Source organism: Chlorocebus sabaeus, chromosome X (assembly GCF_047675955.1).
Source record: "Chlorocebus sabaeus isolate Y175 chromosome X, mChlSab1.0.hap1, whole genome shotgun sequence".
NCBI lineage: Eukaryota > Metazoa > Chordata > Mammalia > Primates > Cercopithecidae > Chlorocebus > Chlorocebus sabaeus.
Genome location: NC_132933.1, coordinates 45,311,792 through 45,323,870, shown reverse-complemented (window position 1 = coordinate 45,323,870; position 12,079 = coordinate 45,311,792). Strand labels below are relative to the sequence as shown.

At 41.6% G+C, this 12,079-nt stretch overlaps 1 protein-coding gene across 3 annotated transcripts in view; it reads left to right on the top strand.

Moving 5' to 3' along the window:
* Positions 1-12,079, top strand: part of VSIG1 (V-set and immunoglobulin domain containing 1) — a 61,833-nt gene that overhangs the window by 41,521 nt on the left and 8,233 nt on the right. For 2 of the 3 annotated variants that reach the window (XM_037989009.2, XM_007992517.3), the window contains exons 3-4: positions 1,620-1,727; positions 7,105-7,303. In XM_037989009.2, coding sequence (XP_037844937.1) covers positions 1,620-1,727; positions 7,105-7,303 — 307 coding nt within the window. The remainder of the gene's footprint in view (positions 1-1,619; positions 1,728-7,104; positions 7,304-12,079) is intronic. The other variant, XM_007992519.3, reaches the window with a different exon arrangement.

The following is a 12,079-nucleotide window of genomic DNA, read 5'->3' as shown; positions in this document are numbered from 1 at the left end:
TGGGGCTGGATTTAGAGAGACCTTGCCAATGTATTTTTAAATATTTTCTGCTTGATACTCAAATCAAGATGTTCTCAACTGCCTAAAGGCTGGGCAAGGCCAGTCTCAGTTCAAAAACCACAAATTTTTATTTATGTCTCCTCTGACATTGGGATGTACAAGGCCACTTCTTGGTTGAACTGTGTGTCTAGTGAGGAACTGGGAGGGAGCTGCAGAGCCGAAGGATCTTGTGACCAGCAATGAGCTTTTTCTATACCAGGAAATGCAAGGGAAGAAGATATGGTGATTGAATTGAGTGTGGCCTGAGCCCAGAACATCTCTTAGAAGCACTTAAAAAAAATCTGTTCACAAATAAATATTTATTGAGTAGCTTATTTACTTGCCATTTGCTTCATTCTCCAAAATGTCAGTTACAGGTGGGGCAAGTAATTTAAGATATATACTCTTTTGCAATGTCCACATTAAAGGAGGGCATCTGCACTGAGCTGCTGGATCAGGCAAAACCTGCTCTCTGATCTTAAAGCTGCATGATACCTGTGGTACGCCTGGGCCTTAGCCGCATAGAAGACAAGCTTTTGTGTTTTTATTGCTCCCACAGCTTGGGAGCAATAAAAACCATCCCCAAAAGGCAAATTTTATCTTCCTTCTATTTTCCTGTCTTGCTTTAGCTTACGCTAGCCAGATCCCCATTACAACCATATTTAGCTCTCCACTTCTAGAGAACTGGAGTCCTTCCCCTGTCTCCCCACATCCTGCTGGCATGGGCTTCTCACTGCTTTACCAGATGAGTAGTTTTGAAGTCCTAGTGGAAACCTCCTGATGAATGTCAGTTGTTCTTGCTCCGCCATTTATTTATTGAATGGGTGATCAAACGACTGGTAGACACGTCGTTTGACCTTTCAGTTGTTCAGTTCCCAGTCTTTAAAATGGGGCTACTTACCTATCTCATAGGTTTAATACGAAGATTAAATGAGATGATGCTTGTGAAGCACTACGAAGCCTTCTACCCAGTAAGCATTCAGTGAATGCGAGCTTTTAAAATTGGCATCATTACTTACAAAACGGCGATTTTGCAAAATCCCTGTTCCCTCCATACCCCTGGTGATCTGGAGGGACTGAGTCATGGGCACTAGGGAGCCTAGCTCAAGAAGATACACTTGAACAGGGAAAGAGCTCTTCAAGGCCATCCTAGCCCAAGATCAGCTTCGAGTTCTACTGTTCACCAGGTCACTGTGGCTAAAGGGAGGGCCCAGGCCCTTTCTCTGCCTGCTTCTTATCCCTGAACTGACAGCCTGTTCAACCAAGAGGTTGCAGACATCCTGTGTTGAGGTGGTATTTTTCAAAATGGGAATTGGTCTCCATTTCAAGACTGTTTCCTCTTTGAAAACATTCACAATTCTGTGGAGCATGTTGTATGTTAATCTAGGGATTGCTGGTGGAACATTTATGGGAGGATAAAAAGACTGCTGCACTATTAGACAATTCTGTGATTTATGGGACTAAGATGTTGCCAGACATCAGTGGTCACACTGAGAGATTCAGTTCAACTCCTGGGTTGATGTGGCAGTATACTGTATAGCATTCAGCTCTCAGATCCACCCATTTCTGCTCAAACACAGCACAGCTCGTGCCTCAGTACTGAGGGTATGGAGGAAAAGGCAGTCAGTCAGTGTCTAAAAATGACGCATGCAAGAGACGCTCGGGGAAGATGTAGCTGGACCTCTCAGGTAAGAACACTTATTGGTGTACTACTGGACTTCTTCATTGTTTGGAGACTCCAGGGCACTGACACCAGCTTTAGGAAAGGGTTGGGAGGGTCTGACTTTGGTAACAATCAAGATCAGCACAAACCCCTGACAAAACTGGGACAGTCTTGAGTTTACCTTCTCGCATCCATGTCTGGAGTTCTTCTGCCTCTTCCTAAAGGCTCAGGACCCTATTACTGCCCTGATCAGGGCAGTGGCCAGCTCTTTCCGTAGTCCCATCTTCCCTCTCCTGAAATCATTGTGTTAGATTAGCAATTGACTCTGAGGCCTGGTATTCCTCAATACCCAGGGGCTGATGTTATTTCTTACTGACTATCCCCTGTGGCAAATAGAGACTGAAGTATCCCACAGGTCTTCCCACTAAGAAGGCCAGGATATTCATTAACATGGTCCTTCTCTCAGAGAAACATTCCTCTCAGAAAATAAGAACAGCTTTAGATAGTCAATCCCTCAGCAGGGAATCTCAGCTGAAAACTCTAGGCCAGGTATGGGCAGGCTAACATGGAAATTTGGGGTGGTCTGTTGCCTTTCTGGTCATGCAGATGGCCTCATCTTCCATCCAGCCTGTTAATGCTAACACTGCAGACAGAGACCTTACCTGTCCATGAACAGAGCATGCATTGACTCTACTTAGCATGAATCTCTCAGACAATACTTATTCTTCAAGAATGTTCACAGTGAAAAATACCCTTGCCAGTCTCATAAACAACTTGGATAACTTCTTTCCCAGGACCTAGTGTTCTTATGTTCTCTGGCTTCTCAGATTTTACAACCTGAAATACATACGACAGAGCCACACAACAAAGAATTGTCTGCCCAAAATGCCAGTGTCACCCCTACTGAGAAATACTGCAAGTTCTTCCTTGCCCTACCATCAAATTTATGTATTATGTCCCATTCACTTTTTGCTAAATCTGATAAATTAATCTCATGGTAAGGTGTTAGGGACTAGTGATAGCTTATTTTGTTCTCTTCTAAAGAATGCATTGAATCAGGGACCTTCCATGCCTTCTTCCAAAAGGAGCAACTCAAATGGTAGATACCCAGGCAAATGGCAGGTTGGTAAGAGAGTTGGTTCGGAAACAAGAGAGTCTTTCTTTGGTATCCTATTTCTTCCACATGCCATCCCTGCCCCCAATACAGTCCGAATAAAATTCTGAGCTTGTGACCATTGCCACCTTATACCTGCACACCCCTTCCCTACCCCATGGCTAGCCCCTCTATCAGCAGTACAAGAAAGCAAGAAGCTGGAAAGGAAAGAATGTGTGGTTTGCTGTGGACGTCCATGTCCTCCACATTCCCAGAAGGAATCTGCAAAAGCAGCTCTGGAAGCTAACTCCAACTCAGATTCAAACAGAAAGCAAACTGAATTCTTTCAACCCTTCTCGTTTATGCTCCATGCTTCTAGTTAGAGAGCAGTGTCACTAAGCTGAGGAAAAAGTCTTTTAGGACAAATCTGGTTCCCAGCTGCACGGCCTTGTGTGACACACAGTAGGAAGGGAAAGGTTGCTCTGCAAAGAATTGAGGGGCCTACAATTGCAGCTGGCAAATGTTGAGGGCATCATGTGGTGAACATACTCAGCATGGGAAGCACCATGCCAATAAATAGCAGCAATTGGCAGGAGAAAGGTTGGGCTGGAGTGGGGAATGGAAGGGCCCCAAAGAGGGAAGGTTGCCCAGGAATCATCTTTCTCACCTTAAGAAGGACTATGAGTGCCGTCTTAATATATTCAGTGGGAATCAGGCGGTCTGAATTCCAGGTCTGACTGTAAATTGTGTGACCTTGGGAAAATTGCTCCCTCTATTGAGGCCTCGGTGTCCTTTTTTGTATTAGAAAAGGATGAATTCGAGTTCACTAACCGCAGGCCTCTGGGTCAGATTTGGCCAGTGGATGTATTTCAGTCAGCCTGCCCAGTACTTTGTTTGTTTGTTTCAACAGTTTGAATGCCTTGTTTACGTTGACTTTTCAGTTCCTTGCAGTCCCCATATCTGTTATGATCTTACCACTACTTACCAGCCCCTCCCAGCCATTTCCCATATTTCCAATATCCATCAGGCTCCTGAAGGCCCCTTAACCTTAGAAACCACAAATCAAACTATCTCACAAGGGTCTTATAATTACTGTGCAATTATGACTCCACCCATCAACCTCTAGCATCACCCAGGGGGCAGGCAGAGAGGACCTTGGGAGAAAGCAGGGCAGTCTACCATGAACCCAAGCACAAAGTGCAAGTGGGTAAAAAATTAACAAGCACCCTTTAAGGGAACACTGGGATGGATTTCCTTAAAAAATCATCTCCTCCTCACTCCCACCTAAAGATGTGGCCCGTTGAAGATCCGGGGCCTTTTCTGGACCTCCATTGCTTTGATGTCCAAATTGATAATATTCTTTCTTTGAAAAGTATACAAGCCACACAGGATCATGGGCCGGGCTTTGGCCACTGTTCAGCTTTGATTTTTAAAAGAGTTATTCTTTTATGGAAAATGGAATCAAGTTGTAGTCCTTCCTATATGATTAGATAAGCAGTTTCAGGAAAACACTTCTTTCTTTTTTTCTTTACAAGGACAGTGTGACTGTGTGGACTTCCCCCTAACAGAAAGCCCCTCCATGTATGTGTCTGGCTGCTGCTGTCTACCCTCAGGTACTTTACTTCTCACACAGAACTGTGAAGCCAAAGCCTTGGCTCTTTTAGGTCTCCACTGTTAGCCCTCACTACCCTTATTTCTGTCTCTAATACCTTTTAGTGTCAACTGTGAGAGGGCGAAATGTATTAGACTACAGCATGAGGAGCTAGCATATAAAAGGTAGTAAAGGTCTTTTTCATAGGTAAGGTCTCAGGGCCTCATTGCTTTCATACTCATTTCACCTTGACTCATGCCCAACTGTGGGACTTTTACAGTGGGCATGGACACATGGATACAGTGAACACTTTTACTTCTTTTCATATCCTAATTCTGGCCTAAAACACACTATTTTGGCCTCGTGATCTCTACAGAAATAAGGTCCTTTTCACCTGAATCCTCTGGGACTTGCTGTGGGCCTCAGGCAGGACTGATGTTCTATCTCATTGTGATGTCATCAAGCATCACTATAAAACAGGGCTGATGTTTTACACTGTCCACAGTCTCCTTAGGAGGAGGGGAAGTGGCCAGATGTTGAGGCTGTAAAGGGCACTCTTGATGGACAGCAGGCTGAACTCCAGGTAAGAAACAACAAGACCTCAAATTGCCAATTAGAAAGTAAATAAGCCCCATGCTGGCTAGTGAAAGTGAAAGCCTGATAGCATGGGTGTCAACTCAAATGAAAGTAATCCTCTGATGTGTTGAACCTCCTCCTGTCCCACTTGAATACCTTGAGTTAATCCTGGCTTTCTCGTTTGGAAGTCAAACAAGACCATTCTGGGGCAAGAGTTTGTGATTTCAGTACATGTGAATGAATGAATTATAAATGGCTGCATTTATAATGCAGGCAAGAAAGCGTGTTGATGTTAGAAAAAATGGGAGAGAAACAAATAGTTTTCTCTTTAAATGTACTCTTTTCCTGGGATTTTTTCCCTCAAAATCCAGCTTTCTGCCTTAGTTTCGAAATATATTGAGTTTCTGCTTAAAGGAGAATACATTTGAATTCATCTAGACAATATCTTTTAGTTTTCTAATTGCTTTCCCTCTTTTATTGGCCTGTTAAGGTAAAGCCCACAGTACAAGGAATTAGGAAAATTGGATCCCAGACCTGTCTCAATTGTCAATTTTGTGTCTTTTATTTTTTAACCTTTCTGGGCTTTGGTTTCTTCTGTAAAGTGAGGGAAGTGAATTAAATGAATTGTAAGGCCTTCCAGTAGATTTTATGAAAATATTAGTCTCACCAGACTAAGACAATACAATTTATTGAACAATAACAATCACTTGAATAACATACATTTACATGAAACTAACAAAATATGTACATAGAAGGTGTGTATTATGAAGGGACCTCAGGAATTACCTAATCCGGTGATTACCAAGCTTCAGTCATTCATGTACCATCTACATGATTTTTGTCATATTTATGTATCACCAGCACTATTTATTATTTAATGTTATTCTCCGTATTGACTTGTTTTCTTAAAATCTTTTAAAAATCTACCTTAATCTACCCTATGCAACAATATTCAGGAAGTCTTAGATTTAATGTGCTAGATATTTATCTTTCTAATACACATTCAAATTTGTAAGTTTTCATTTATATACTAACTAAAATCAACTTAACTGCCTATACTTGGTAAATACATATCATACATAAAACATTACTCTCTTTTCTCATTCAGATGTGGGAAGTAGAGGTTGGAGAGATTAAATAACTTTGTTTCTTATCTAAAAGCAGGTTGCCATGGAGGCATGACTAGAGGCCACCTCCCCTAACTATGTCACAGTGAGAGGCAGAGCTGTGACTAACTCAGGTCACCTGACCCCTAGACCAGGACCCTTTCCACCACATCATGCTGCTCCCACAGTTGCCATTATGATCTAAGTATCTATGCTCTTTAATAGAGATGTAACTAGAATCCAGATCTTAAGTTTAATAAGTTATAATAATAATAAATGAGCCCTTGTGGCTTTAGATGGGTCATTTAGTCTCTCTGGGTCTGAGATGCCTTATTTGTTTAAATGACAGAATTCCAGTTCTGCCTTCTGCCACATGGAGAGAAAGATGGTAGCTATCACTGGCTGAGCACTTCCAAGGTCCTTTACTAGATTTCTTAGTTTCATCTTCACAACACCACTATAAAGGGATGGGAGCAGATGATTTCTAAGATGCTTTTCTGCTTTGCTTCTAATAAACAAAACAAACCCAAATTTGTCTATCCGAAAGAGTAGATGTGTCTAAAAGGAGCATGAACATTTGAACATTTAAGGAAACCAGATAGTCTCACTGGGTAAGGTAAATTCAAATTTTAAGAAGTTTACAAAATGGTTAAAAAAATGATAGTTTTGGTTTCCCATCAGACATTTATGTTCTACATAATGAGTTTCTCTCAGGTGGATTCATTAAGTGAGCATCTCGATCTCATAGCCCAAGCTTAGGTGTTGAATCCTGTCAGCTCCAGCTGCCTCCTCCTCTGTAAGACAGGCATACTAATCCCTGATGACATCACAGAGCTGCTCTGAGGGCCAAATGCGCAGCTGTGAGCAAACTAAAGTGCCCCACTGAGTTGAGAAACCTTGGCCACAGGGACCTGTTCCTGGTAGGGGGAAGATGCTGTTTCTTTATCAAAGGTAATGTGTTTAGAAGAAACTTTCAGGTAGCTTATCCTAGTCCTGGACACTCCCCACTTCTCATTTCTGTTATTTTTCTGTCTAGATTTACTTTTATCAAGGTGGACAAGCTGTAGCCATCGGACAATTTAAAGATCGAATTACAGGGTCCAACGATCCAGGTAATGCATCTATCACTATCTCGCATATGCAGCCAGCGGACAGTGGAATTTACATCTGTGATGTTAACAACCCCCCAGACTTTCTCGGCCAAAACCAAGGCGTCCTCAACGTCAGTGTGTTAGGTATGAGCACTTTTTTCTGCCTTTTCTTTTCTTGGAACAAGTTAGGACACTGAATGAGCCAGGACAGTGAGTTATGATGCCAATTAAGTCTCTGTAGGTAAATATACTACCTAATATTTTCATTATCAGGGAAATAGAGACAAGCCACTAGCCCAACCAATACAGTAACACTGAGAAATCACTCATAAAACATGCAGAAACAATTGTGCAAAAGGGCTGCCAAAATGACAGCAGTAGATGACCCAACCTCCAGTGATCCCTATCTCTGAGGGAAGGAATGAGAACAGATGAGACAATTCACTGTCCCACAAAATGATCACTAGCAACTCTTTTAGAGGAAACCTCCATTTACGGCCAGACCTACCTGGGGGAGACTACTGTCAACTTATTATTCCTTTTAAGCGCGACATAATTCCCACCATTAAATTATTCTTTTAAATAAAGACAGGAGAGTCCCTTTTTAAAAATGCTAATGCTATTTGGAAAAAGGACTGCACATTAATCTGTGTTGATAGTAAAAATATTTACATACAAATATTCATTATATGATATTGGGCAAGCCATATCTGCTCTTAAAATGAATTTGGAATCTCATTTGTTCAGTATTTATTGAGTCACAGTGATGGAGGTGTTGTTTTTGCCCTTGGGAAGCTCCCAATTTTGGTCATTTCTAGAAGTCCTTCCAATCTCTGTCTGAGAGGACAATGTGGGCTAAGCTCCCATCAGTAGACTGGGATTGGGAAGTATCGAAGCAAGGGATGAAAGGACTGCCGATCCTCAACTCTTACAGACAGACCAGTTGAGATGAGCATTTTCCCACTTCTAGGTAGCCCCAAATGGAGCTGATCTAGTCATTGCTCCTCTCAAGCTGTGTGCACACATCACAAGAAAGGAGGAACTACATCAAATCAGTGACTTAATAATTGAGTAGCTTGGAAAAGCAGCAATTGGTAACAAGGTGCATACCTAAGAGAACTGTTTACAGTTGTCCTGGCTTGCCACTCAGGTAATGCCACAAAGGAACCAGCTGACATTTACTGTGAGGTTTGCCACTGCATCTACCCACCTGGGAAAGAGGGAAAGGTACCTAAGAGCTATTTTTTTAAGAGTGGGTTAGCTTAATCAATCATGTTTTTATCTTACTGAGTTCTGTGCCAGGAATTGGGGTACAGGAACAGACAAGAGAAGTATTACTCAAGCACTTTCCTGGGAGAGTTTCTGTTCCAGTTTGGAAGACTAGTGTATTAGTCTATTCTTGCATTGCTGTAAAGAAATACCTGAGACTGGGTAATTTATGAAGAAAAGAGGTGTAGTTGGCTCATGGTTCTGCAAGCTGTACAGGAAGCATAGCAGCTTCTGGGGAAGCCTCAAAAAACTTACAATCATGGCAGAAGGCAAAGGGGAAGCAAGACGTCTCACATGGCTGGAGCAGGAGGAAGGGGAGGGAAGATGCCACATACTTTTAAACAACCAGGTCTTATGAGCACGCACTCACTATCACAAGATCAGCACCGAGGGGGAAATCCGCCCCCATGATCCAATCACCTCCCACCAAGCCCTACCTCCAACATTAGGGATTACAATTTGACGTGAGATTTGGGTGAGGACACAGATCCAAACCATATCAACTAGTTATATACATGGGAACTAAGTGGTGTGCTATAAATGCCAAAGCATCAAACTGGCACTCAGAAGACCTGAGTTTTAGATCTTACTCTGTCCTCAGTGACCTAATACAAGTCAGTCCACCTTTCTCTGACCATTGTGAGATGGGGTTATAATTTCTGCCCTGTCTTCTTTATAGATTTGTTATGAACAGTTTTGTTATTTTACCTATAAAATGAAATACTGGAGATCAAAGAGTTTTTAATTGTTAAAAAACTGGCCGGGCGCGGTGGCTCAAGCCTGTAATCCCAGCACTTTGGGAGGCCGAGATGGGTGGATCACGAGGTCAGGAGATCGAGACCATCCTGGCTAACATGGTGAAACCCCATCTCTACTAAAAATACAAAAAAATTAGCCGGGCGTGGTGGCAGGCGCCTGTAGTCCCTGCTACTCGGGAGGCTGAGGCAGGAGAATGGCGTGAACCCAGGAGGCGGAGCTTGCAGTGAGCCGAGATAGTGCCACTGCACTCCAGCCTGGGCGACAGAGCAAGACTCTGCCTCAAAAAAAAAAAAAAAAAAAAAAAAAAACTGGAGGGATTAATCTGCTAATGATTTTCTATTGCTTCCTGGTTCTGGGATGTTCTGACCAGAAACAATCTAAAGAAGCCAAGCCCCTTCATCTCAGAGCTTGGAAATAGACCTGAGATAAAGTTAGACAAGAAGGTTAATATCCTTAAATTTAAAGCTCAGAGGATCTCAAATCAATTTCCATAAGAAGTTGAGGGTCACCTCCTCTCAGAGGTGTTTTTTCCCATGAGTCTTTGGGTCAGGTAGCTCTGTGTCATGACTTTTCCTTAAGCAGCCAGGATCCAGACAAGGTAAAAGGCAGAAGGGTCTGTGGATTTCCTTGTTTGTTTGGAAACTCTAAATAATATTGTTTTTATTAACTGGGCAAAGAACAAAGGCCTCCTCCAAATTTGGCCTTTTTGGAAAATTTGAGGCTGCTAATTTTCTCTAAAAATTGCAGTGACTATTTGCAGTTCTCAAATCTCGTTGTATACGACTGCCTATTTTGCTTGCCCTGACTGAAAGGTGAGGCAAGGTGGGGACAGGTGGGAAAGAGAGAGAGGCTAATTGTGGGGAGAGGTGTTGATATTTCCTTAAAGATGACTCTCATAGCAATGTATCTTTCAGATGTTTTCTTAGCCAGCAGTGAGCATCAATCCCATGCATTTACTTGTTCATGAGTTCATTTAACAAACCCTGAGTACACGTGCCAGTCACTGTACTAAGCAATGGACATGGGGAGATGTAAAAGATAGGGTCTTAGCCCTCCAAAATTCAGTCTAGTAAAGGAGACAGGTGCATAACATAAAAGCTGTCAGTGGAGGTATGAGACGAGAGCTATGAGGACATGGGAAAGGGCAAAAAGCTGTATCAGGAATTGGAGAAGGCTTATTGAGGAAAGTGACTTTTGTGCTGAATGTTGAAGGGTGTGCAAGAGTGTGTGACGAAGAAGAGGGGCTGAGATGGCAAGGCACAATTTAGGTGAAGGAAACAGCAATGGGCAAAGGACCAGGTGGTTTGGACAGCCATTCATTTGAGAGCTTTCCATTAGGTATGACAACCTTGGAAAATTAATCTCTGAAAAATACCCAGATCAGGTTTGAATAATTATTTTGTGTGCATTTGGAATGAGCATCATCTACCTTCTGCAATTTGGCACATAAAAAGAAAATGATTGATTTAAGGAAGGTTTAAGAACCTACTGAAGCACTTTTTTTTTTTTTTTTTTTTTTTTTTTATCGTGAGCTGAGCCTTTTCCTCCCACCTCAATTCTATTGAAAGCAATAAAGCTAAATGGGAGATCAATGGCTTTGCCAGTTAAAGACCCAAGTTCCACTGGGGACTTTAACTGGATGAAATGTCAGTTCAATCCTGAGTCAGTAATTTTAGAAAATATATAGGTTTGGGACTTGGTTCAAAGTGATTCACTAAATGTTTTGTTAATAAAAAATAAAAGGAGAAAAATATTCTAAGCAAAATAAAATGCCTATCTGGGTTTGATTCTGGGCTCAATAAATGAGTGCAAGTCATTCCAGGTTTTTGCCATAATTTAGTTCAAGTCCTGGTGTCCAACTTTGTGATGAAACACCCCCATTTAATTTTCTATTCAAATTTTCTATTCTGCCGTAAAGGCTATAAAATAGCCATCTTTTTAAAACAGCAGTATCTGAATCTAGTGATAGCTGCAATGGACTTCTGGTTAAAATAGCTTAGTTTAGAATAGGCAAATCCAACAAGTTGTTCCTACCTGAGAAAGTAATTGGTAAGAAAGAGAGAATAAAGAACTAAGTAGAAGAATACTTCTTTTAATCAAAAGACACCTGCTTAAAAGATAGGGCTAGTGAAATGTTTCAGAATTACAGCTATATGCATCTGTCTTCTCGCACCTGTGTACAGATAGTGAGAGTCTGGGATGACTGAGCTGAGCAGAAGTCAATGGGAGAACAACTTTAGTAGCAGGAATTAGTCCTGCTGTGGCCAACAGAAATGCCAGGTGCTAGGCCCTATATATATTATTGTATTTAATCTTTGGATCAGTCAGAGGTTAGATAATCTCCTAGTCACGTTTTACAGATGAGGCAACTGAGGTTTGGCTAAGTTAGGTAACTTACCTACACAGATCCAGGGTAGAGTTACAGAGCCAGTATTCTGTGCAGATCCAGAGCTGTGCCCTTAACCACTGTGTCTCAGGTAAGAGCTGTAGGACTGAGCAGTATGGCACATTTCATGTCTAACTCACCTAAATTAGAGAACCTAAGCTTTGAAGGGTTCTAGCGAAAAATGAAGATAAGCAAGGTGAGCTAGAAAGTATAGAAATGTATATCATTATTTGTATATAAGATAAATATATAAGGCGTATAAGATAGATGTATAGATATAAAATAAATATCTAAGATAGATAAGAGATATAAGATAGATATGTAGATACGATAGATATATGATAAATGTATAAGATATATAAGATAGAATAAACCGTGCAAAGTAAGATGAATGAGGAGATTCAGATTCCCAGCTTCCCACAGGACTTCTCCCTTGACGTATTTTCATAAGCAGCTACAACTCTATGTTCCAAACTGACCTCATTAGTACCCCTTCCTCCTTGTCA